The 26,801-nt window shown below is 44.4% G+C and overlaps 1 protein-coding gene, 1 long non-coding RNA gene and 1 pseudogene across 3 annotated transcripts in view; 2 read left to right on the forward strand and 1 right to left on the reverse strand.

Moving 5' to 3' along the window:
* LOC128566740 (uncharacterized) overlaps positions 1-26,150 on the reverse strand; it is a 30,246-nt gene extending 4,096 nt beyond the window's left edge. Inside the window, exons 1-3 of one of the 2 annotated variants that reach the window (XR_008374624.1) lie at positions 25,895-26,150; positions 13,523-13,644; positions 9,227-9,350 (exon numbers count right to left, since the gene is read on the reverse strand). This is a non-coding gene — a long non-coding RNA (uncharacterized LOC128566740). Of the gene's footprint in view, positions 1-9,226; positions 9,351-13,522; positions 13,645-16,732; positions 16,965-25,894 lie in introns of those variants that run through there. The other variant, XR_008374625.1, reaches the window with a different exon arrangement.
* On the forward strand, positions 18,066-20,191 carry LOC128566730 (DDB1- and CUL4-associated factor 6-like; annotated as a pseudogene).
* Positions 26,151-26,525: 375 nt separating the features above from the next.
* Positions 26,526-26,801, forward strand: part of CDADC1 (cytidine and dCMP deaminase domain containing 1) — a 49,519-nt gene continuing 49,243 nt past the window's right edge. Inside the window, exon 1 of the mRNA XM_053563747.1 lies at positions 26,526-26,693. Within this exon, the coding sequence (XP_053419722.1) occupies positions 26,612-26,693 (82 nt within the window). The 5' untranslated portion in view covers positions 26,526-26,611. The remainder of the gene's footprint in view (positions 26,694-26,801) is intronic.

The raw sequence follows: 26,801 nt of genomic DNA on the forward strand, positions 1-26,801 counted from the left end.
CCTGTGTACCCTTCACCCAGCTTCAGCAATGATAATATCTTACTTTTTTTTTTGAGACAGTCTCCTTACGTCGCCCTCAGTAGAGTCATGTAGCGTCACAGCTCACAGCAACCTCCAACTCCTGGGCTTAGGCAATTCTCTTGCCTCAGCCTCCCGAGTAGCTGGGACTACAGGTGCCCACCACAATGCCCAGCTATTTTTGTTGTTGTTGTTGTTGCAGTTGTCATTGTTGTTAAAAGCTGGCTGGGGCCAGGTTTGAACCTGGCAGCCTTGGTGTATGTGGCCAGAGCCCTTACCACTGAGCTCTGGGTGCCACCCACTTTTTTTTTTTTTAGACAGAGTCTCACTCTGTCACCCTGAGTAGAGTGCCATAGCATCATAGTTCAGTGACATTAAACTCTTGGGCTCAAGCAAACCTCTAGCCTCATCCTCCAGCCTCATCCTCCTGAGTAGCTGGGACTACAGGTGCCTGCCACAACGCCCGGCTATTTTTTTGTTACAGCTGTCATGTAGCTAGATCAGGCCGGGTTTCAACCTGCCAGCCTGCGTGTATGTGACCGGCAGGGAGCCAACATAATCTCCATACTGTGGGAAAACCAGGAAAATGACGTTAGTACTATTTATTCAGATACAGATCTTACTTGGATTTCACTAGTTTTTAATGTACTACTTTTGGTTTGAGGGGTGCATTCTATCACATTTATAAATATGTGTAAATACCAATGCAAAGAAACTCCCTCATATCCTCTTAGCAATCGTGGGCGTGCTCTCCATCAGTATAATTTCTCACTTTAAACATGGTATGTAGATGGAATCATACAGTATGTACCCTTTAAGATTGGCTTCCCCCCAAAGATATCAAGAGGGTGCAAATGTTTTTATCACAGTTGCCTTGTATACTGTTGGAATCGGTGTTTCTAGTGTACCTGTCACTACAATGATGTTCATCATACCCAGTAGGCAACTTTTATGACTCATTCCTTTCCCAGCCTCCACCCGTCTTCTTTTTTTTTTTTTGTAGAGACAGAGTCTCATTTTATCGCCCTTGATAGAGTGCCATGGCGTCACACAGCTCACAGCAACCTCCAACTCCTGGGCTTAGGCTATTCTCCTGCCTCAGCCTCCCGAGTAGCTGGGACTACAGGCGCCCGCCACAATGCCCGGCTATTTTTTTGTTGCAGTTTGGCCGGGGCTGGGTTTGAACCCGCCACCCTCGGCATATGGGGCCGGTGCCCTACCGACTGAGCCACAGGCGCCGCCCCCTCCACCCGTCTTCTAATCTCCTTTACATCTCCATGCATCTCCATGACTTAGCTCCCAATGGTTAGAACACGTGGGGTTTGTTTTTCCACTCCTGAGATCTCTGACTTTGCATAAAGGTCTCCACTTCCACCCAAGTTGCTGCAAAAGGTATTATTTCATTCCTTTTTATGGCTGAGTAGTAGTCCACAGTATATATGTGCCTCATTCTCTTTACCCACTCATGAACTGACAGCTCTTAGGTTGATTTGATATCTTTGCCATTGTGAATTATGCTGCAATATACACTCCAGTGTAGGCATCTTTTTTATAAAATGACCTCTTTTATTTTGGGTAGATACCCAGTGGTGGGACTGATGGATCAAATAACAGTTCTACTTTTATTTTTTTGAGTAATCTCCATATTGTTTGTCATAGAGGTTGTACTAATTTTGAGCCCCATCAACAGTGGGTAAGCATCCTTTTTCTCTGCATCCATGCCAGCATCTATTGGTTTTTGTTTCTGCAACAGTGTCGTTTTCTTGCCCTTGGTGAGTGCCGTGGTGTCACAGCTCACAGTAACCTCAAACTCTTGGGCTTAAGCGATTCTCTTGCCTCAGCCTCCTGAATAGCTGGGAGTACAAGTGGCCACCAGAATACCCAGGTATTTTTTAGAGACAGGGTCTTACTCTTGCTCAGGCTGGTCTCAAACTATTGAGCTCAAGCAATCCACCCACCTTGGCTTCCCAGAGTGCTGGGATTACAGCCACCACGTGGGGCCTGTTTTTTGTCTTTTTGTTTGTTTTTTGTAGAGACAGAGTCTCACTATACCGCCCTCGGGTAGAGTGCCCTCGAGTAGAGTGCCATGGTGTCACACGGCTCACAGCAACCTCTAACTCTTGGGCTTACACAATTCTCCTGCCTCAGCCTCCCGAGCAGCTGGGACTACTGGCGCCTGCCACAACGCCCGGCTATTCTTTCATTGCCTTTTGGCCGGGGCTGGGTTTGAACCAGCCACCCTCGACATATGGGGCCAGCGCCCTACTCACTGAGCCACAGGCACCGCCCTGTTTTTTGTCTTTTTAATAGTGGCCATACTGACAGGGGTAAGGTGGCTCATTGTCTTTTTAATTTGCATTTTCCTAATGATTAGTGCAGTTGAGCATTTTTTCATGTTTGTTGATCTTTTGGGAAAAAACTGTTCATGTCTGTAAAACTATTTTATAGAGTTATTTGTTTCATTTGAGTTGTTTGTAGATTCTGGATACCAGACCTTAGTTGGATGTATAGTCTGTGAATATTTTTTCCCAATTCTGCAGGTTGTCTATTTACTCTGTTGGTTATTTCCTTTGCTGTGATGAAGCTTTTTAATTTAATTAAGCCCCATTTATTTACTTTGTTTTTTCTGTATTTGCCTTTGGGGTCTTAGTCATAAATTCTTTGCCTAGGCTGATGTCTAGAAGAGTTTTTCTTTTTTCTTTCTTTTTTTTTTTTTTGTAGAGACAGAGTCTCACTGTACGGCCCTCAGTAGAGTGCCGTGGCGTTGCACAGCTCACAGCAACCTCTAACTCTTGGGCTTACGCGATTCTCTTGCCTCAGCCTCCTGAGTAGCTGGGACTACAGGCGCCCGCCACAACGCCCGGCTATTTTTTTGTTGCAATTTGGCCGGGGCTGGGTTTGAACCCGCCACCCTCGGCATATGGGGCCGGTACCCTACTCACTGAGCCACAGGCGCCGCCCTTCTTTTTTCTTTTTTTTATCATTATCATTTTAGTATTTATTGAAAGATGGAAGACAAGGAAAATATTTCTCAGACTTCAAAAACAATCTTGCCCCTTTGCTAGATGTAAAATGAACTTTGAGATATTTGCTATACAGTGACAATGAACTTGTTCGAAAAAATAAATTGAAAGCAAATTTACCCAAATAGTGTTATATAGCCAACAATGTTCTTGGCTGCCATGAATGTTAGGTAATTGCCCCAGAAAAGCCCCTTCCCCAGAAAGCCCCTTCCTGCTTTCCAGACCAAGACTAGCTGTCTCACTCTTAAAGTTACAGCTCCTTTCCAAGCACAGGGAGTTGCCTACCAGACATCTCCTTATCTCCCAGGTGCAAAACTTACCCCATCTCCCTGTCCCAATTACCCGCTGAAAATTTCAAACTTATGGTCTGCCCCCAACGGCTCTTCCTGCCAGAGCAGTAACTCCTTCTTGGCTATTCTACCGTCCCGTCACCATTCTGAGACTTCCCTAACTGAATCTATATAAAGGTGCACTTTTCTTTTGGTCTCTCTCTCTCTCTCTCTCTTTTCTCTCCTCCTTGGTGCTGCTCTGCAGCATCTCTCCCCAATAAAGACCTTTCATACAAGCCTTGGTGGTCTGTGAGATCTCTGCAGGTTGATTGCCGCCCTTTCATCTGGTGTCAGAAGCAGGATGTAATTAGGGGACCGCTCTCAAGGGTAGCTTCCACCCCTTCCGCGGGCTTTTAGCTCCTGGGGGGTCCCTGTCCTCTTCTGCACTCCCAGCGCTCACCACCCCATCAGCTTGTGTCCATCTGCCAAAGTGCTCTAACCAGCACTCAACACTGGCCTCATCCAGACTTGGTGAGTACCCCAATGAGAGAGAGTTTTCCCTAATCGTGAGCTGAGTTGCTTACATTCCTGGTGATTCACCAGTTTCTCGAGGCTTGAGTTCCTTATTCCCATTGACCTTGTGTGGCCTGGCCCAGGGCTTCCACGCCTTGCACAAAAATTCCTGGTGCCAGGTCTCAAGCTCTCCTCGGCCCCAGGGGTCTGACACTGATCTGGGGTACAGTGACAACTGTCCTAGACTGTGTTCTTGTCTTCACGGCCAGCAACAAAGCAGCGGAGACGTCTGCCTTTTGTCCTGGTCCTTGCGTGATTCTGCTCACACTTTATTCTTGCAACGAACCGCATGGGTGCAGGCCATTCTGTCACTCCCCCTTGGGGTGCTTATTGTGCCACCTGGTAGAATTAAGATTAGACATAAAGGGTGGCGCCTGTGGCTCAATGAGTAGGGCGCCGGCCCCATATACTGAAGGTGGCGGGTTCAAACCCAGCCCCGGCTGAACTGCAACCAAAAAATAGCCGGGCGTTGTGGCAGGCGCCTGTAATCCCAGCTGCTCGGGAGGCTGAGGCAGGAGAATCGTGGAAGCCCAAGAGCTAGAGGTTGCTGTGAGTCCAGTGACATCATGGCACTCTACCGAAGGCGGTAAAGTGAGACTCTGTCTCTACAAAAAAAAAAAAAAAAAAGATTGGACGTAAAGCCAAAAAAATTAATTAAACTCTCTACCCATGTTTGGCCACTTTACAAACTAGACAACCAAAGTATATGGCCAAGCTATGGTTCATTTGATTTTTCTTTAATTTGAAACTTATATAACTATTGTGAGCGCCTTGGCAAATGGAGCGAGGTCCCCTATGTTCAGGGCTTCTCATATCCTAGAACCAAGCCTAATTTATGTTCGGGTGATTCCAAAATTCTTGTAGCAAAGGGCTCTTCTGCTCTCTATCCCCCTGAACCAGACCTATTCACCCCAGCAGATGAGCCTCCGCCTCACAGGCAAATAAATGGCCACGGCTTAGGAACCGGAGTAGTTCCTGTTCTGGCCCCACCATATTCAGCTCCTCCCTCAACCACACAGTTGCCTCCACCCTCTGTCCCTCCTACTTCCCGTCAACCAATCTGAGCTCCTCTCCTAACTCCTCCCCTCCAACTAGCACTCAGAGTTCCTTCGGGTCATCGCTCAGTCCACCACCAGCTGCTCCAAAAAACACTTCCGGACCTCTTTATCTCTTTCTTCCTCCAGCTCCTCCATATGATGGTCCTACAGTGCCACCATGTAGCAATGTAGACAAATTGCAAACTAATTCTACTGAGTCCACTACTCATCCCTCACTTCCCTCCGGTCCCCTCACTGGCTCCCACTCCCATAGGTCTCCAGAGTTAGAGGGACCTTCAGCTCCCTCTCACTTCCTGGCCCCGCTCCACGAGGCAGCTGGAGTCGATGGCAGTAATCTCTGTTTCTGTTCCTTTCCCCATGGCTGACTCACACACCTTAAGGTTAGACGAGGTTCCTTTACTTCTAATCCTTCTCATTTTATTCAAGAGTTTCAATTTATTACTATGTCCTATCAAAATACCTGGCATGATGTTTTTCTTATTTTAGCTAATACCCTAATCTCTGACCAGTGCAAACGAGTGTGGGAGAGGGCGAAAGAGGCAGCAGATCAATTTCGTATGTCAAACAATGAGCATTCTACAGGTGACACCGCGGTCCCTAACTCCCAGCCAGATTGGAATTATAATAATAATGCTGGGAGAAAAAGTAGAGACATTTTTATTACCTGCCTTCTTTGTGGACTTAGAGCTTCCACCAAAAAGGCTATCAATTATGATAAATTATGGGAAGTCATACAAGTCTGAGAATCCTTCAGCTTTCCTCCAACACCTTACCAAACTTTTGTTAAGTATATTAACTTAGATCCTGAAACAATAGATGGGAAAAACATTCTCATGACTTATTTCTTTAACCAAAGTTACCCTGACATCCAACTTAAGCTAAAGTGCTTGGAGCACGGGCCCCTGACACCCCAGGCCGTGATCTTAGATGTGTCTAAGGTTTACATAGGGCGAGATGATGTTTTCCAAAAAGAAAATAAAAAATCTCAAACCCAAGATTATCAAATGCTCGCTCAGAACATTACAAACAGTGTCACTGAGGCCATCATTCCTAACCTGCCTAAATCATCAAGGGCCAAAGGCCGCTTCATGACTCAACCACCCAGACCATGCTACAAATGCAGTGGAGAAGACCACTGGGACCAACTTTGCTCTAATCCTAACCCCCGCCAGGGCCATGCCCTCTCTGCAAAAGAAAGGACCATTGGAAGGCTGACTGTCCCTCGGCCTAGAGAGGACATGGGGCCAGCCAACCTGCAGCACCTACAGCAGACTTGTTGGAGCTTGCCTCTTGTGAAGACTAATGGGACCCTGGCTTCTCTCACCTGACAAAGATCACCTCTGCAGAGCCAAGGGTAACCCTGATGGTGGCAGGTAGAATGATCACTTTCCTATTAGACACAGGAGCTAGCTTCTCAGTTCTTAAAGAGTCCAGCTGTCCTACCTCCCCATCGCCCACCTCTACTGTTGGGATAGAGGGTTTTTCCCACCGTCCACATCAAACTCCTTTTTTACACTGCATGATTGGCACTTTCTCATTTATACATTCCTTTCAGGTGTTGCCTTCCTGTCCAGTTCCCCTTCTGGGACGTGACATACTTTCCAAATTAGGTACCGCCCTCACTTTTGATCTTAAATTAATAGATGCTGACCCATCTCCTTCTTCCTCTCTCTGTCTCGTCCTTTCCATCAAAGACCCGTCGCCCTGGCCCATTCCACCAGAGCAAGTAAATCCTAAGGTTTGGGATACTAAAACCTCCTCAATTGCCTCCTGCTCTCCAGTTCTTGTTAAGCTAAAAGTCCCCTCTGTTTTTCCTTTTCAACGTCAATATCCACTTCCCCAATCTAGTCTCCTGGGACTTCAACCTATTATATAGGATCTCCTGGAAAAAGGATTTTTGTGACCTGCCCACTCACCATATAATACTAGCAATTAAAAAACCTAATGGCACCTATCGCTTAGTACAAGATCTAAAACTCCTCAACTCTGCGGTCATTCCTATACACCCAATAGTCCCTAATCCATACACCCTCCTATCAACCATCCCACCTCAGACCACTTATTTCTCTGTGCTAGACCTCAAAGATGCCTTCTTCTCCATTCCCTTACACCCTAATTGACAAGACCTGTTTGCTTTCACATGGACTGAGCCTACTTCTCAGACTTCTTCCCAACTTACTTGGACTGTACTCCCCCAGGGATTTCGTGACAGCCCACACTTATTTAGCCAGACATTATCACAAGACCTCCAATCCTATGATCCCTCTCCTTCAACCTTGGGTATGTCGATGACCTCCTGCTCTGCAGTCCCACCTTACATGACTCTAAGTGAGACACCTGTTCCCTCCTTAATTTCCTTGCAGATAGGGGATTTTGGGTCTCTCCCTCAAAGTTTCAATTATTCCAACAGGAAGTCACTTACCTTGGTATCCTTTTATCCCCAGGCTTCAAAGCTATTACCATAGACAGAAAAAGCCTTCTTCATGACTTTCCTCTACCCACCACAAAACAAGAACTCTTCTCCTTTTTAGGATTAGCTGGATACCTCAGAGCATGGATTCCCAACTTTTCTCTCCTAGCAGCTCCTTCATATAATTCTTCTCGAGGTGACCCTCATGAGCCTCTCCTAACCTCCATTTCCACTTCCTTTAAATCTCTACAGCGTGCTTTATTAGAAGCTCCAACCCTCCACCTTCCTGATCTTTCTTGCCACTTCCTCCTATATGTCACAGAAAACCGTGGACTTGCTCTCAGAGTGCTTGGACATCAGCTAGGCCCCACCTTTGCTGCAGTTGCTTATCTCTTGAAACAGTTAGATCACACTGTTGGAGGTTGGGCCCCTTGTCTCAAGGCGTTGGCAGCCGCAGTTACTACAAGAATCGAAGAAACTCACTTTGGTTCCCCTACTACTGTTCTGTCCCCTTCATTCTCTATCTGATCTTTTGACCTACAAAAATCTTCAAACCCTGCCACCATGCCACATTCTTAACCTTCAAATCTCTCTCTTATCTGACCCATCATTATCTTTTTTATTTTTTTACTTTATTTTATTTTATTTTTGTAGAGACAGAGTCTCACTGTACCGCCCTCAGTAGAGTGCCGTGGCGTCACGCGGCTCACAGCAACCTCTAACTCTTGGGCTTACGCGATTCTCCTGCCTCAGCCTCCCGAGTAGCTGGGACTACAGGCGCCCGCCACGACGCCCGGCTATTTTTTTGTTGTTGTTGCAGTTTGGCCGGGGCTGGGTTTGAACCCGCCACCCTCGGCATATGGGGCCGGCACCCTACTCACTGAGCCACAGGCGCCACCCCCATCATTATCTTTTAACACGTGTCCCACACTAAATCCTATATCCCTCTTGTCTACTCCCTCTGACTCATCACCCTAAATATAGGCTGGGCTGCTGGATTGGATTAAGTCTTCAAGATCTCTTACACACTGAACTTCAGGCCGCCCCAGTCATGATTCCTAACATTTTGTCTTTCAACCTTTCAGACCCTGCATCTCTTAATTTAACAACTTGCACTCACAAAACTAAACTTCCTGTGCCCTCACTCAATCAAGTCATCCAGTCGTACCCTCTTTGCTTCAACTTCACCGGCACCACTCCCCTATCGGGTCTGAACCCATCAAAGTGCCCAAAAATAGACACTTTCCCTTCCAAACCAAAAAAGAAGTTACACAGAAAGTGCTATCCTTCCTTCCAGTTTCTCTGCAGGGGAAAAAATTGTACTGAATTCCTCCGATCCACATTCAGAGTCTCTGTTCTGTAGTTGTGTTACTGCCTGATTTTAAAATTACTGCAGGCGATGAACCTGTTCCAGTGCCTCCTCTCTCTCTCTATCCAACAACCCGTATGAAACAGGCCGCTCAAGTTGCCACACTCCCCTTACTGACAGTGGTGGGAATCATGGCTGGCATTGGCACAGGAACAGATGGCATTTCCTACTCCATAACTCATTATAAAGGATTAGAGCATCAACATGAAGAAGACATTCAACAGGTTAGTGAAGTGATTTTAGGACTCCAGCAACAAATTAATTCACTAGCTCAGGTGGTCCTATAAAACCACGGGGGATTAAATCTTCTTTTGGCAGAAAAGGGGGGAACTTTGTTTGGCACTCCAAGAGGATTGTTTTTTCTTTGTTAATGGGTCTGAAATCGGCACTAACAAAGTCGGATCACTCCAAGAAAGCCTCAAACTCCAAAGAAAACCCCACGCGAATCAGAGTCACCAGACTTCTCCTCTTGGTTCACTCAAAACCCACTCTGGGTTGCACTCTACCTTTCCTCATACCTATACTTGTCATCCTTGGGCTGGTGCCTGCGGCTCCATGCATAACTCATTTTATTCAAACTCAGCTCTCAAAGTTGTCTCAACAGGTAACTACTCAGTTGGTGCTCCGAACCTACAACAAAAAGAAACCGTTCTTCGTGAATGGGCTACACTCTACTCCAGGCCACAAAACTTTCCTGAATACCACTTCTAAACAGCCACTAAAAGGACAGTCTAAAAGCAAAAGCTTACATCTTCCCAGCAAAAAAGAGCATAATCCGGGAGGCGCCTGTGGCTCAGTGAGTAGGGCGCTGGCCCCATATGCCGAGGGTGGCGGGTTCAAACCCAGCCCCGGCCAAACTGCAACAACAACAACAACAAAAAATAGCCGGGCGTTGTGGCGGGCGCCTGTAGTCCCAGCTGCTCGGGAGGCTGAGGCAAGAGAATCACGTAAGCCCAAGAGTTAGAGGTTGCTGTGAGCCGTGTGACGCCACGGCACTCTACCCAGGGTGGTACAGTGAGACTCTGTCTCTACAAAAAAAAAAAAAAGATCATAATCCTTCAGTTGGCCAATTGAAACTACCTGCCCCTCTCAGCAGGAAGAAGCTACAGAAGAAAGAACTCAGTGTCCCCTATCCAACCTCCTATTTTTAACATATCAAGAAGGGAGGAATGTTAGGTAATTGCCCCAGAAAAGCCCCTTCCCCAGAAAGTCCCTTCCTGCTTTCCAGACCAAGACTAGCTGTCTCACTCTTAAAGTTACAGCTCCTTTCCAAGCACAGGGAGTTGCCCTCTGAACAACAGGGAGTTGCCTACTAGACATCTCCTTTTTCTCCCAAGCGCAAAACTTAATCTCATCTCCCAGTCCCAATTACCTGCTGAAAATTTCAAACTTATGGCCTGCCCCTAATGGCTCTTCCCGCCAGAGCAGTAACTCCTTATTGGCTATTCTACCGTCACCATTCTGAGACTTTCCCTAACTGAACCTATATGAAGGTGCGCTTTTCTTTTGCGCGCCCGCTCTCCCTCTCTTCTCTCCTCCTTGGTGTTCCTCTGCCGCATCCCTCGCTAATAAAGACCTTTCGTACAAGGCTTGGGGGTCTATGAGATCTCTGCCGGTCGAGTGCCTGCTGCCCTTTCAATGAGTATTTGAGAAAAAACACTTTTATACCTAGGCACACTTATGAAATACCTTAAAGACTTAACCTAAAAAATACGATCTTTCTTACACTCCACAACACAGCCCCCCAAAAGTTACAGAATGGATTAAAAGTGAATGCATGTAGAAACAAATTTCCAACAAACTAACACACACACACACACACACACAGAGTGCTGTGCTAGATCAACCTAATCTAATCTAAGGTCGATGGCCTTGGTGACAAAGAAGATAATGAATATGGCTGCAGTAAAGTTTGCAACTAAGTATCACAAATGCTTAATTCTTTTGCTAGCTAACCTGAGTACAGAATATATATTTCAGGGGCTGTGCCTGTGGCTCAAGGAATAGGGTGCCGGACCCATATACTGGAGGTGGTGGGTTCAAACCCAGTCAGGCCAAAAAAAAAAAAGAATATATATTTCTTAGGTAACTAAAAGGATATAAATAAAACTAGGGGTGGGAGTAAGCACTATAGCAGATACCACCCAGGTATAGTAGATTTTAAGTAAATGTCTATATAACCATTTGATGACTTACATAACAATTATTTATTCTATATAGTACATGACCGTATAGAAACTATCTTAAGTGATTTGTTGTTCTGGTCCAAGAAATTGGAAATAAAAGCCAAAAACTTGTATTCAGATAAAGAACTGGGAATGTACTAACTAGAAAACCACTAATATAATGCAACGTTAAAATAGAAAATTTTTGTGTGTAAGAAGTCAACTCAGACTTCATCTGAAGAGGATTTTAAAATTTATTATAACCCATAGACAAAGAATGTACACATGAATGAAGGTGGTAACAAAATTGGTTCTTGAAATCTTGAGCCCGCTGATTTATACTACACCTCTACAGAGATGTACGCATTTTATAAAACAATTATATTTTCTATTATGGATAAGTTTGACTGAGAATTATGTAGGAAACCATACCTAAAAGCAACCACTATGGTTGTTGAAGATATGCCTTCCTTTTTTTTAAGAGACGGAGTCTTGCTTTATCAATCTCAGTAGAGTGCCTTGGTGTCACAGTTCACAGCAACCTCCAACTCCTGGGCTTAGGAGATTCTCCTGCGTCAGGCTCCCAAGTAGCTGGGACTATAGGCACCCACCACAACGCCCGGCTATTTTTTTATTGCAGTTTGGCCAGGGCCAGGTTTAAACCTATCACCCTTGGTATATAGGGCTGGCGTCCTATGCACTAAGCCACAGGCACCACCCTGTGGAAGGATTATTTATTTATTTATTTATTTTTGTAGAGACAGAGTCTCACTTTATGGCCCTTGGTAGAGTGCCGTGGCATCACACAGCTCACAGCAACCTCCAGCTCCTGGGCTTAAGCGATTCTCTTGCCTCAGCCTCCCAAGCAGCTGGGACTACAGGTGCCCGCCACAGCACCCGGATATTTTTTTGTTGCAGTTTGGCCGGGGCTGGGTTTGAACCCGCCACCCTCGGCATATGGGGCTGGCACCCTATTCACTGAGCCACAGGCGCCGCCCTGGGAGGATTTTTTTTTGAATATTATAAATTTTTTTTTTTTTTTTTGTGGTTTTTGGCCAGGGCTGGGTTCGAACCTGCCACCTCCGGCATATGGGACCAGCGCCCTACTCCTTGAGCCACAGGCGCCACCCTGAATATTATAAATTTTAAAATCAGTATCAGGCTTGGCACCTGTAGCTCAGTGATTAGGGCGCCAGCCACCTACACTAGGGCTGGTGGGTTCAAACCCAACCCGGGCCTACTAAACAACAAAGCCTGGCTATTTTTTTTTATTGTTGCAGTTTGGCTGGGGCCAGGTTGAAACCTGCCACCCTCGGTATACGAGGCTGGCACCCTACTCACTGAGCCACAGGCACTGCCCCACAAAACAATCTTTAAAAGAAATGAAGTTTCTTCTGTTTGTTTTTTTTTTTTGTAGAGACAGAGTCTCACTGTACTGACCTCGGGTAGAGTGCCATGGCATCACACGGCTCACGGCAACCTCCAACTCTTGGGCTTTCGCGATTCTTTTGCCTCAGCCTCCCAAGCAGCTGGGACTACAGGCACGCACCACAACACCCAGCTATTTTTTTTTGTTGTTGTTGTTGCAGTTTGGCCAGGCTGGATCTGAACCCGCCACCCTCGGCATATGGGGCCGGCGCCCTACTCACTGAGCCACAGGGGCCACCCGTTTCTTCTGTTTTAACAAAGTTCCTGGGTTATCTTTGAGCTCCATATTAAATTTTTCTTGGCACACTGCCTCAGATATAGTGGGACTAAGGATGTTGGGTCTCTCTGGAGTGCTATGTAGAAAAGTCAAGTCACTGTCCATTGATGGAGACTTGACATTGAATTCAGAAAGTGATTCAGATGAAGAGTCTTTCTCATCTCGACCCAGTCCTCTGGGTGTGACATTGTGATGCACGGTGTGCCTCTGTTTATACCATCTGTACTTGGAGGCTTAGACGGCACTTCTGGTTGACCTGTTTTATCCATCCCCTGTATAGGCACAGAGCACGGTTTCGGTTGCAGCACCTGGTATATGAAGTTTGCCTAACTGGTCTTTTTGTGCTTTTGCCAGCATGAGTATTTGATGAAATTCTTCTTTCAGATCCCAGAAGGTCTTCTCTGTATTACCCCTTCCGTGGGATAAAGGAATGCCAAGACTCCCTGCTGAAGCTTCTTCTCCAGAAGAAACCTCTTGTCTTCTTACCTTTGATTGTTTTTCTCTTGGTATTCCTGATTTTGTCATATGATCAAGGGTCAAATTACTCTTCCTTGCTTCACTGTCTTCAAGCAGGGAAACCTAGTCATAACTGTTGAGCTTGACTAGAATTCACAGGAAGTAGCTGATTGTAGCTAGTTGGTAACTGTTGAAGCGACAGCTGCTCCCGTTGCTCACGAACCCTCTGCTTACTGTTCCTAGTCTTTTGCTATAGTTAAAGATTCACTGCTGAATCTCCACACATGCTTGTCAGAAGGCTCTGCTGAGTTGCTCACCCAGGTTTTTATCCAATCCCCTTTGTCATGTAGCGTCACTATCAAGGATGGAGTAACAGTTCAGGGATCTGCTACAGTCTCCCAAGCATCAGGTTCCCGGCACCCTGCTGACTGACCTACAGAAAATGTAAAAAATTAGACAGGCGTGGTGGCGTGTACCTGTATTCCCAGCTACACAGCAGAGTGGGGCAGAATGATCGCTTGCACCTAGGAATATGAGGTCACGGTGAGCTATGATCACACCACTGCAGCAGCCTGGGTGATAGAACAAGACTCTACCTCTAAAATAAAAGGAAAGAAAAGAAAAAAGAAAAACTTATATCCACACAAAACTCCATACATGAATGTCGTAACAGCTTTATTTGTAACAGTCATAAACTATAAACAACCCAAACAGTGTTTAAGGAATGAACAGAAAACAAATTGGGGAATATTCTTGCAATGGAGTAATACTACGTAGAAATAAAAACGAATGAACTATTGATCAATGTGACAATGTGGATGAACCTCAGGGACATTGTCCTAAGCATAGAAAGCCAACCTTTTTTTTTTTTTTGCAGTTTTTGGCGGGGGCCAGGTTTGAACCCCGCACCTCCAGCATAGAAAGCCAATCTTTTGAAGATGGATTAAAGACTTAAATGTAAGGCATGAAACCATAAAACTTCTGGAAGCTGTAGGGAAAACTCTAATAGACCCCACCGATTTGATCTTATATCTAAATTTATGGATTTGTACCTACCTTTTTGGGAGACAAAAGTTCTTTTTTTTTTTTTTTTGTAGAGACAGAGTCTCACTTTATGGCCCTCGGTAGAGTGCCGTGGCCTCACACAGCTCACAGCAACCTCCAACTCCTGGGCTTAAGCGATTCTCTTGCCTCAGCCTCCCGAGTAGCAGGGACTACAGGCGCCCGCCACAACGCCCGGCTAGAGACAAAAGTTCTTAACAAACCAGTATTGAGAAAGAGGAAGGAATGGGGTTAAAATGTTTCTCTGTTTTTTCATTCTTAATTGAAAGGTAATATATTTAACAAGATGTATTTATTTTCAATTTTCCAGTAAGAAAATATTGTAAGAAATTTATATATTGTAGGGGCAGCGCCTGTGGCTCAGTGAGTAGGGCACCGGACCCATATACCGAGGGTGGCGGGTTCAAACCCAGCCCCGGCCAAACTGCAACAAAAAAATAGCCGGGCGTTGTGGCGGGCGCCTGTAGTCCCAGCTACTTGGGAGGCTGAGGCAGGAGAATCGCCTGGGCCCTGGAGTTGGAGGTTGCTGTGAGCTGTGTGACGCCATGGCACTCTATCAAGGGCGATAAGGTGAGACTCTGTCTCTACAAAAAAAAAAAAAAAAAAAAAGAAATTTATATATTGTATCATAAGCAAGTATCTTTAGAATATCCCTCCAAAATACATGAGCATTAAACTTTTTATCTTAAAGACAGGCATATCGGGCGGCGCCTGTGGCTCAGTCGGTAAGGCGCCGGCCCCATATACCGAGGGTGGCGGGTTCAAACCCGGCCCCGGCCAAACTGCAACCAAAAAAAAAAAAAAAAATAGCCGGGCGTTGTGGCGGGCGCCTGTAGTCCCAGCTACTCGGGAGGCTGAGGCAAGAGAATCGCTTAAGCTCAGGAGTTGGAGGTGCTGTGAGCTGTGTGATGCCACGGCACTCTACCGAGGGCCATAAAGTGAGACTGTGTCTACAAAAAAAAAAAAAAAAAAAAAAGACAGGCATATCTGGGTGGCACCTGTGGCTCAGTGAGTAGGGCACTGCCCCCATATACTGAGGGTGGCGGGTTTAAACCCGGCCCCAGCCAATCTGCAACCAAAAACTAGCCGGGGGTTGTGCCTGACCACAGGCACCTGTAGTCTCAGCTACTTGGGAGGCTGAGGCAAGAGGATCACCTAAGCCCAAGAACTGGAGGTTGCTGTGAGCTGCGGTGTACCACAGCACTCTACCACGGGCGACACAGTGAGACTCTGTCTCTTAAAAAAAAAAAAAATATATATATATATATTATTTTGTACAAACGGTAACTCATTGTATTCATGTTTACAGTGTTATACCATAATTCAAAATTTTGTATGTGATTTAGTTATATAATCATAATTTATGATTTTTCCAAATATGGAAGCTTATTACTTAGATTTCTAGTGAGATGTAATGAATGTGATGATGACAAGTGTTTTTAGGGCTTTTTTTTGTTTGTTTTCAATGAAGAGTTTACATTATTTATGCTACAGGTGATGTTCTATTTGAATAAATCCATAATAGAGAATAGCAATATGTAAGCTTCTAAGTAAATGCCAAACCAAAAATATTTGTTGCCCTGTGATAAATCAGGCAGAATTATTTAAACATATTAGATCTTTTTAATAATATACACAGCTTTAAACTTTTACTTTGTGTATAGCTACATGATGAATTGAATATTAAAAGAATTACTTATGTTGTGATCATATTGTGTTCTTTGTTCAGGAGTTGTTTTTTTTTTAAGACAGTCTTACTATGTCACCCTCACTAGAGTGCTGTGGCATCACAGCTCACAGCAACCTTAAATTCTTGGGCTTAAGCGATTCTCTTGCCTCAGCCTCCCAGGTAGCTGGGACTACAGGCACCACTATAACACATGGGTATTTTTTGGTTGCAGTTGTCATCGTTGTTTGGCAGATCCAGGCTGCCATCTCCGGTGTATGTGGCTGGCGCCCTACCCACTGAGCTATAGGTGCTGAGACTGTTCCAGAGTTTTTTAAAAAAATGAAGTAAGTGACATTTTGAAGGGGAAAAAAATTTTTTTTCTGTAGAGACAGGGTCTAGAAATGTTACACAAACTGGTCTTGAACTCATGGCCTGACGTGATCCTCCTGCCTCAGCATTCCAAGGGGATTACAAGTATGAGTCATCACATGTGGCCAAGTTTTTACTTTTCTAGGATAAATGCCCAGAATGATAGGATGAGCATATGTTTAATTTTATAAAAAACTGTCTACTATTTTCTAGAGTGGCTGCACTATTTTATATTCCCACCGATAACGTGTGAAGAGACTCAGTTGCTCTGTATCCTCACGGCATCTGATACCATCAGCACTTTTTATTTTTGCCATTCTAATAGGTGTGATTTAATAATAGTGGATTTTTTTTTTTGCAGTTTCTGGCCAGGGCTGGATTTGAACCCACCTCCGGCATATGGGGCCGGCGCCCTACCCCTTTGAGCCACAGGCGCTGCCCAGAATAGCAGTGTGATTTTAACATGCAATTCCCTAATGTCAGATGACATCTTTTCCTGTGCTTATTTTCCCTCTGTATATCTTTTTTGGTGAAGTGACTATCCAAGTCTTTTGTCCATTTCTAATTGGAGTGTTTGTTTACTTACTTTTGAGTTTAAAGAGTTCTTTAAATATTCTGAATATGGGGTGGCGCCTGTGGCTCAGGGAGTAGGGCGCCGGTCCCATATACCGAGGGTGGCGGGTTCGAACCCAGCCCAAAAAACTGCAACAACAAAAAATAATAATAAACATAACAAAATATAAAAAGTTTGTTTAGGAGTAGGGCGCCGGTCCCATATGCTGGAGGTGGTGGGTTCAAACCCAGCCCCGGCCAAAAAAAAAAAAAAAAACCACACACACACAAAAAAATTATTTAAAAAAATATTCTGAATATGAGTCCTTTGTTGAGCAAGGATGGTGCCAGCAGTGCAGCTCAGGTGTTCATGTGAGCGCCCCCGCCCTCTCCTACCCTCCCCCACTGGTGGTCTCCCCTGCTACCCCGGCTCAGGCAGAGCGATGTCTCCGGGTAGCTCCTTCCCACACCTGTTGTGGGATGTGAGGAAAAGGTCCCTTGGGCTGGAGGACCCATCCCTGGGAAGAAGAGAATTTATCCAAAGATTAAAACTTGAAGCAACCCTAAATATGCATGATGGCTGTGGTGTTGTTTTTTTTTTTGGTAGAGACAGAGTGTCACTTTATTGCCCTCGGTAGAGTGCCGTGGCGTCACACAGCTCACAGCAACCTGCAAATCCTTGGGCTTACACGACTGTCTTGACTCAGCCTCCCAAGTAGCTGGGACTACACAGGCGCCCACCACAATGCCCGGCTATTTTTTGTTGTTGTTGTTGCAGTTTGGCCGGGGCTGGGTTTGAACCCGCCACCCTCGGCATATGGGGCTGGCGCCCTACCCGCTGAGCCACAGGCACCGCCTGATGGCTGTGTTAATACAATATTTCGGAATGACACTGGAGAATATATTTTATCCAGCTCAGATGACTCCAAGTTAGTAATCAGTAATCCTTACAGCAGAAAGGTTTTGACAACGATTCATTCAGAGCATTGAGCAAATATATTTAGTGCAAAGTTCCCACCATGCACAAATGATAAGCAGACCACATCCTTCTCTGGAGATGGAGTACTATTTTGTACCAATGTCAAGCAAGATGCAGGGCGGGGCCCAAAGCTCAGTGGGTAGGGCACCAGCCACATACACTGAGGTGGGCAGGTTCGAACCCAGCTTGGGCCTGCTAAAACAACAATGACAACTGCAATCAGACGAACAGCCAGGCATTGTGGCGGGCACCTGTAGTCCCAGCTACTTGGGAGGCTGAGGCAAGAGAACTGTTAAGCCCAAGAGTTTGAAGTTGCTGTGAGCTGTGATGCCACAGCATCTACCCAGGGTAACAGCTTAAGACTGTCTCAAAAAAAAAAAAAAAGATGCAGAAACCAACAGACAATGCCAATTTACGTGCCATTATGAAACTACCTAAGAGATGATGACTGTACCAAATGACCCTTACACTCTTCTCTCTTGTGGTGAACATGGACCTGTTGGGTGGTGTGATACACGCATCAAAACTAGCTGCACAAAAGAAAACTGCAAAGATGATACTTTAATTAACTGTCAACATGCTGCCACATCGGTAGCTATTTGTACAGCAATACCATATGATCTTCCTGTTGGTTCTGATAGCTTAGTACTAACATGTGACTGGCACATGCAGGGCACAAGAGCTACAGAGAATCACCCAGGCCGAGGGAATGGTTGCCCGTTTTATCCCTTCCCATCTCAATAAGTCCTGCAGAGTGACATCTCTGTGTTATAGAGAAGATGGTCAAGAGATTGCTGGTAGTTACTCATCAGATTGCATTTATCTTTTTGACCCAAAAGATGAGACAGCACAAGAACTTCAAACCCCTACAGGAGAGAAAAGTGTTACCACAGTCTCCAGGTAAGTGCTTGAGACTTCGTGGTGATTGGTCAGATACTGAACCCAGAGCAAGATCCGAGCGTGAACGAGAACAAGAGGGAGAGCAAAGTCCCAATGTGTCATTGATGGAGAGAATGTCCGATATGTTATCAAGACGGGTTGAAGATGCAAGAGAAGTTGCACAAAGAAATAGAGGAAGAGGAAGATCTTGACCTAGAGGTGGAACGAGTCAGTCAGATGTTTCAACCATTCCTACTGTCCCATCAAGTCCTCATTTGGAAGTGAGTGAAACTGCAATGGAAGTAGATGCTCCAGCTTGAATAATTTCTGCAACTTTCTACATCCTCTACAATGTCAGCTCAGGCTCATTCGACATCATCCACAGAAAGCCCTCATTCTACTTCTCCGGACAGTGAACAAAAGAAGTCTGTTGAGGCATCTGGACACCATACAGGTCATCAGTCTCATAACAATAATGAAAAGCTGAGCCCCAAACCAGGGACAGGTGAACCAGTTTTAAGTCTGCAGTACAGCACATTAGGAACAACTATAAGCACAATAAAACTGAACTTCACAGATGAATGGAGCAGTACAGCCTCACCCTCAAGAGGAAATGGGAGCCATTGCGAATCTGAGGGTCAGGAGGAATCCTTGGTCCCACAGAACTCAATGCAAACACCAGAAGGAGACAGTGAAAGAAAAGTTCCTGAAGAGTCATCAGAGGAAGTGACAAAATGTCAGGAAGGTACGTTCACAGAAAGCCCAGTTCAGAACCATATAGACATAGCCAGTCAGATAAATTCAGGCCTCAGACACTGGATTCCAACGCAGGTGAAAAGAATGACCTCAATCTTCACAGCCCTTACGGGGATCCAGAAGAATCCATTTTGTCTGAAAAAGCCAGGGAACCAGAAACTTCAGATCAGACTTCCACTGAGAGTGCTGCTAATGAAAATAACACCAGTCCTGAGCTTCGGTCCCAAACAGTCGCCATCGAGCCTTCAGCTCCTGAGGAAATATCAGCCAGGAACTCTGCTCTCTAGGACACAGATGACAGTGATGATGACCCAGTCCTGATCCCAGGTGCTTGTATTAAGCAGGACCTGGTGATAGACGCCTGCATTCAGGAGTTCTTCAGGAGGAAAAAAGAGAGGAAAGAAATGGAAGAGGGCCGCTAGTAAAGAGGGTTTATAAGGGCCATCACAACTCCAGGACAATGATACAAGCAGCAGATTCCTGGAGGGCTAACTTTGTAATGAGTGGCTCTGACTGCGCCATATCTTCACTTGGGATAGGCACACTGCAGAGCACTTGATGCTTCTGGAAGCTGATGATCATGTGGCAAACTGCCTACAGCCACATCCACGTGACCCAATTCTAGCCTCATCTGGCATAGATTATGACATAAAGATCTGCTCACCTCTAGAAGAGTCAAGGATTTTTAACCGAAAACTTGCTGATGAATCTACAAATCGCAAGGAACTCATGCTGGAAGAGACTAGAAACACCATTACAGTTTCAGTCTCTTTCACGTTGAGGATGTCGGCTTCACTGAATCAAACCCGAGCTGACCAGTTGGAAGGTAATGGATCAGAAGGCTCTGGTCAGGAGAATGAAAATGAGGATGAGGAATAATCAACTCTTTTTGGCAAGCACTTAGATGTTCTGAAATTTGTATAAGACATTTATTATATTTTTTTCTTTATAGAGCTTTAGTGTAATTTTAAGGTTGTGGTTTTTTGGAGTTTTTACCCTTTGCGGGGGAATAATCTAACATTGATTTGGAATGATTTTAAAATAAAAACAAAATGAGTTCTTTGTTGAATATGTGCCTTGAAAATATTTTCTCTTGGTCTGTGACTTTTCTTTAAAACCTTAGTATTGGGCGGCACCTGTGGCTCAAAGGAGTAGGGTGCCGGCTCTGTATGCCGGAGGTGGTGGGTTCAAATCCAGCCCCAGCCAAAAACCTCCAACAAACAAACAAACAAACAAAAAATCCTTAGTATTAGTGGCTATAAAGAGAATGTAAACAAAGCTTCAACCCCAGGAAAGGTACAGAATCAGAATTGGAGTCCCCTGGATATAGTCAAGTCACCTGAAGAGCTTACCTTCAGAAATGGTGGACTGGCAAAAATTCTACACAGCCAAAGAAATAAGTAGAAAGTGGAATACTGAAGAAATGAACCACCCAAAGAAACAAAGAGCTGGAAAATTTTTAAAAAATGAAAAGCCCCCCACATTTAAAAAAGGTTAGAAGAGTTAAATTATATCTAATCAGAAATGAGAGTCTAGAGCTATTTTGTTTAATACAATAGCCACAGGGCAGCGCCTGTGACTCAAAGGGGTAGGGCGCTGGCCCCATATGCTGGAGGTGGCGGGTTCAAACCCAGCCCAGGCCAAAAACTGCAAAAAAAAAAAAAAAAAAAAAAAATACAATAGCCACTAGCCACACGTGCTATTTAAATTAATTAAAACTAAATAAAGTGGGTGGCGCCTGTGGCTCAGTCGGTAGGGCACCGGCCCCATATACCGAGGGTGGCGGGTTCAAGCCCGGCCCCGGCTGAACTGCAACCAGGAAATGGCTGGGCGTTGTGGTGGGCGCCTGTAGTCCCAGCTGCTCGGGAGGCTGAGGCAAGAGAATCGCTTCAGCCCGGGAGTTGGAGATTGCTGTGAGCTGTGTGAGGCCATGGCACTCTACTGAGGGCGATAAAGTGAGACTCTGTCTCTACAAAAAAAAAAAAAAAAACTAAATAAAGTTAAAAATTCAATTTCAGGTGTTCAGCAGTCACATATGACTAGTGATTAATGTACAAGACAGGGCAGATATTGAACAGCTCCTTCACCGCAAAACAATTCTACTGACAGCGCTAATGCAGATCATAAGACAAGCCTGGACAAATTTCAAAGAACTGGTATCATACAGATTATGTTCTCTGGATATCAACTTCACGCTAGAAATCAATAACAAAATAACGAAGCTTACTATTATGACACTGGTTTTTACAAAACAAACTAAAAGCTCATCTTGTACCTAGATTTTTTTTAAAAAACCACATTTCCAAATAACCCATAGATCAAGTTAAAAAATCACGGAACACTCAATATATTAATACTGACTGATAATCAATTCATAAGATGCTAACAAGGAAGTATGCAGAAATTTTAATTTCAATGCTTAGGCAGAAAGTAAGCCTAATAAGTTAAACGGTCAAATGAAGTTATAAAATCATAGAACAAATGCAAATAGAGTAAAATAAACTAAAATTCATAATATAGAAAACAAAGCTATCATAGGTTTAACAAAAAATATTTTTTTGAAAGAATATAATTGAAAGATACCTGGCAAAATTTGCCAAGAAAAAAAAGTCATGTAATCTACATACACAATGGAATCCTATTCAGCCGTAGAACTGAATGAACTCCTCTCATTCATGGCAACATGGATAAAACTAGAGGACATTATGTTAAATGAAATAAGCCAGGAATACAAGGTAAAACACCACGTTCTCACTTATATGTGGAATCTAAAAAAAGGTTGATTTCGTAGAAATAAAAAGTATAACAGAGGATACTAGAGGCTGGAAAGGGTACAGGAAACCAGGGAGATAGGGAGAGCTGTGTTAAAGAACACAAAATTACAGCTATGTAGGAAGAGTAAGTTCAAATGTTCTACGGCACCTTAGGATAACTATTGTTAACAATAATATGTAATTTCAAATAGCTAGGAGGAGGATATTAAATGCTAATGCAAAGAAATGATAAATGTTCAAGTTGATCTGATCTCATCACCATACATAATATGTATTGCAACAACACTATGTACCCTATGCATATGTGCAATTATTATTTATCAATTAAAAATAAAAAAGGGAATTCTAAAATATATAATAGTCTTACTTTTTAAAAGCAGTAGAAATTTAAAGAATGTGCGAGGAACATCGCTAATTAATTTTAAAAGTTACATTAAAAAATTTTAGAAAAATTTTTCTAAAAACTAAGAGGTAGACTGCCTGAGGAGTCCTATAACCAATAAAGGAGTTAAATTAGTAGTAAAAGTCTTTCCACTCGAGAAACACCAGATGGCTTTTCAAGCAAGATTTAATAAACATTTGAAGAACAACTAATTTCAATCCTACCTAAATTCTTTTTGAGCAAAGAAAAATAGGAAACACTTCCTAACTCATTTAGGAAGCTGGCCCAATGAAGATATTAAAACAAAATAGAGACTACTATACAATGTATAAATTATATACTAAACTCAGTTGTGAACAATGACTCAAAACTCTTTTTGAAAAATTGGCAAATCAATCCAGCAATGAATACAAAATCACAAATGACCTGACCAAGATGGGTTCACCAAAGGAATACAAAGCTGGCTTAAGATTAGCAATCTACCAATATAATTCACCACACTAGCTGATTAAAGAAAAACTATGGTGTCATTTTAATAGATCTAGTATTTGATAAATCTCAATGTTCATTCATGACAATTCTCAGCAAACCATTAGGGAAATGACCTTCATTAAAATGATGAAAGCCATCGACCATGACGATTTCATAAATCAACATCTGATTTACAAAACAAAAGAGGAATACAAAGGATGACCTGACATAGGACAGCTATCAAAAGCCTATAGGGGCAGCTCCGTAGTTCAGTGGGTAGGGCATCAGCCACATACACCAAGGCCGGCAGCTTTGAACCCAGTCAGAGCCAGCTATCAGAGCCAGCTAAAATCAACAATGACAACTGCAACAAAAAAATAGATGGGCTTTGGGTGGACGCTGTAGTCCCAGCTCCTTGGGAGCCTGAGGCAAGGGAATCACTTAAGCCCAAGAGTTTGAAGTTGCTGTGAGCTGTGACACCATAGCACTCTACCCAGGGTGACAGTTTGAGACTCTGTTTCAAAAAAAAAAGCCTAAAGGAAAACCATAAAGTTTATCTTTAAAATTAGGAGTAATTAACATGTTCCGTGCACGTGAACAAAAAATAAATAAATAAAATTACGAATAATAAAGGATGTCTGCTATCATTACCTCTATTCAATATTTCTGCGTCCACACAGAAATAGGCTTCTAAAACTTATATGAAAGATTAAAGGGTCAAGTTTATTAAAAACATTCCTGAAGGGGCGGCGCCTGTGGCTCAGTCGGTAAGGCGCCGGCCCCATATACCAAGGGTGGCGGGTTCAAACCCGGCCCCGGCCTAACTGCAACCAAAAAATAGCTGGGTGTTGTGGCGGGCGCCTGTAGTTCCAGCTACTCGGGAGGCTGAGGCAAGAGAATTGCCGAAGCCCAGGAGCTGGAGGTTGCTGTGAGCTGTGTGATGCCACGGCACTCTACCAAGGGCCATAAAGTGAGACTCTGTCTCTACAAAAAAAAAAAAAACATTCCTGAAGAAAAGTGTTTTTTTGTGTGTGGGGGGGGTGGTTATAAATGAATGATACGGAATACAGAGCCCCCAAACAGACCCATGTGTGTAAGGAAATTTCATATGGTAGAGGGGGTATTGCACATAAATGATGAAACAGTGTTGGGGTAAGTGACTGTCCAAATTTAAAATAAAATAAGACCCCTTGTCTCACACCAAACACAAAACTTAATTCTACGTGCATGAGTATGTAAGTGTGAAAGGAAAAAGTTATAACTTTCAGAGTAAAACATAAACGAATATCTTTACAGCCTTGGGTAAGAAAGATTTTTTAAAAAAATACAGATACAAAACCCATTCAAGAAAATTATTAGAAGTGGGGGCAGTGGTTCACACCTGTAATTCTAACACTCTGGGAGACTGAGGTGGGAAGAACCGTTGAGCTCAGGAATTCAAGACCAGCCTGAGCCAAGAGTGAGAACCCATCTCCTAAAAATAGAAAAAAATAGCTGGGAGTTATGGAGGGTGCCTGTAGTCCCAGCTCCTCCGGAGGCTGAAGCAGGAGGATCACCTGAACCCAGGAGTTTGAGACTGCTGTGAACTAGGCTGACACCACAGCACTCTAGCCTAGAGCCACAGAGTAAGACTGTGTCAAAGGGAGGAGAGATGAGGGGAGGGGCGAGAAGGAAAAGAAAAGAAAAAAACATTGATATGTTTGACACATTAAAATAAAAACCTGCACTGTAAGACATCATAAAAAATGAAAAAGCAAGTCATAAAAGGGGAGAAGATACTTAAACCGCACATACACTGACCATGAATGTCTAGAATACATAAAGACTGCTTACCAATCAGTAAGAAAGAAGAAGAAACAACTAAATAGAAAAACGGTTAACAGGTATTTCACAGAGAGTAAATGTGTAGGGCTAATCAACATATAACAAGGTGTAAAACCTAAGTAGAAATCAGGGCAAATAAAACCACTAGATATCACTTAACACCAATTAGATTGGCAAACACTAAAAGTCTGACAATTACAAGAAGTGATGGGACTAGACAGCAATGTAAATTGGCTTAGGGTCTTTGGGAAATGTTTCAGTATTATGTACGTGTAGTAATTGAGAATAACAACCCACGAATTCTACTCCTAAGTTTAGTCTTGGTAATACTTGTAGAAGAACTTTTTTTTTTCTTGCAATAGCAAGAAGCTGGAGATGGCCGAAATGTCGCTGTACTCAAATAAATTGTAGTATATACCTACAATGAAATACTATACACTAATGAAAATGAACCCCAGCCGTCCATCAACACTGAAGATTCTCACTTGAATGCTTTACAAAATGATATACTTTTATAATATTCAGCTTCTGCTTCATAGTCTGAGAGCAGTTTTTGTGTCTCGCTACTTGTCAGTATTTCAGATCCTGATTACAGAACAAGTTGGTGATGGAAACTGCTCTGGGTCACTGGGGAGGGGGAGGCTTCACTTTCAGCCATGCCTGGAACATTTCTTTCTTTCTTTCTTTTTTTTTTATAGAGACAGAGTCTCACTTTACCACCTTCAGTAGAGTGCCATGATGTCACAGGACTCACAGCAACCTCTAGCTCTTGGGCTTCCGTGATTCTCCTGCCTCAGCCTCCCGAGCAGCTGGGACTACAGGCGCCCGCCACAACGCCCGGCTATTTTTTGTTGCAGTTTGGCCAGGGTTGGGTTTGAACCCGCCACCCTCGGTATATGGGGCCGGCGCCCTACTCACTGAGCCACAGGCACCATCCATTTCAATAATACAAATGCACTAGGCACATACCCACAATGTCAGGCTACCTCTCAGATTTTTCAGAGTCCACTTGCTGCTCCTTCTTTCCCTCACTTCTTTTTTCTGTTCTTGATAAGCAGCAGAATGTCCCCTGCATTGGCCAATTTCTGATTACGAAAACATCCTACACCTCCCAGTTCCCCGCCTCCTCACTCCCTTATCCTGGGTTCTCTAAAACCTTGACCGCGACGGAATGGAGTAGGTTTCTTTGCTTTGCTCACTGACGAAAATTCTCAATTTTCTGCATCTATGACTCCATCGGTCTTCTCAAACTGGGACTCGACTCAAGAAATCCTCAAGTGACCTTTTCTCAAGACAAGAAGGCGGCGCCTGTGGCTCAGTCGGTAGGGCGCTATATACCGAGGGTGGCGGGTTCAAACCCGGCCCTGGCCAAACTGCAACAAAAAATAACCCGACGTTGTGGCGGGCGCCTGTAGTCCCAGCTGCTCGGGAGGCTGAGGCAGGAGAATCGCCCTAAGCCCAGGAGTTGGAGGTTGCTGTCAGCCGTGTGACGCCACAGCACTCTACCCAGGGTGACAAAGTGAGACTCTGTACACAGCTATGATTTAATAATAAAATAAAATTTAAAAAAAAATAAAAAAGACAAGTTAAAAAAATAAAAAGATAAGACAAGATAAGCAAATGCACGCGTCGGAGCTGCACGCCTACTCCGTCTCCGCCCAAGGCGCAAGCGCGCGCCGCCGCGTCCGCCGTCCGCTCTGACGTCATAAGGCGTCCGGAAGGGGCGGGCGGGCTCGGGGCGTCATCTGGCTGCGCCCGGTTGGCAAGAGGCGAGGGTGGGGCGGCTGGGGCCACGATCATGCCTGACAGGGAGAGGTTTCTTGGGCAGCACAGGAGGCTGGGCTTGGGATGAAGGGAGCGGGGCAGATGCAAAGTCTTGAGAGCGCGGAAGCCAGGCGCTCAGTCAGCACGCAGACCGGCAGCATGACCGGTGAGTGCCGCGACCTGCTCCCGCCACCCCACCGTTGGCTCTGTCTTGTGCGTCTCCCGCCGTGAACTCCGATTCCCTGCCCGCCCCTCTTCGTCTGTCCTGCTGCTC

This window comes from Nycticebus coucang, chromosome 15 (assembly GCF_027406575.1).
Source record: "Nycticebus coucang isolate mNycCou1 chromosome 15, mNycCou1.pri, whole genome shotgun sequence".
Classification (NCBI taxonomy): Eukaryota; Metazoa; Chordata; class Mammalia; order Primates; family Lorisidae; genus Nycticebus; species Nycticebus coucang.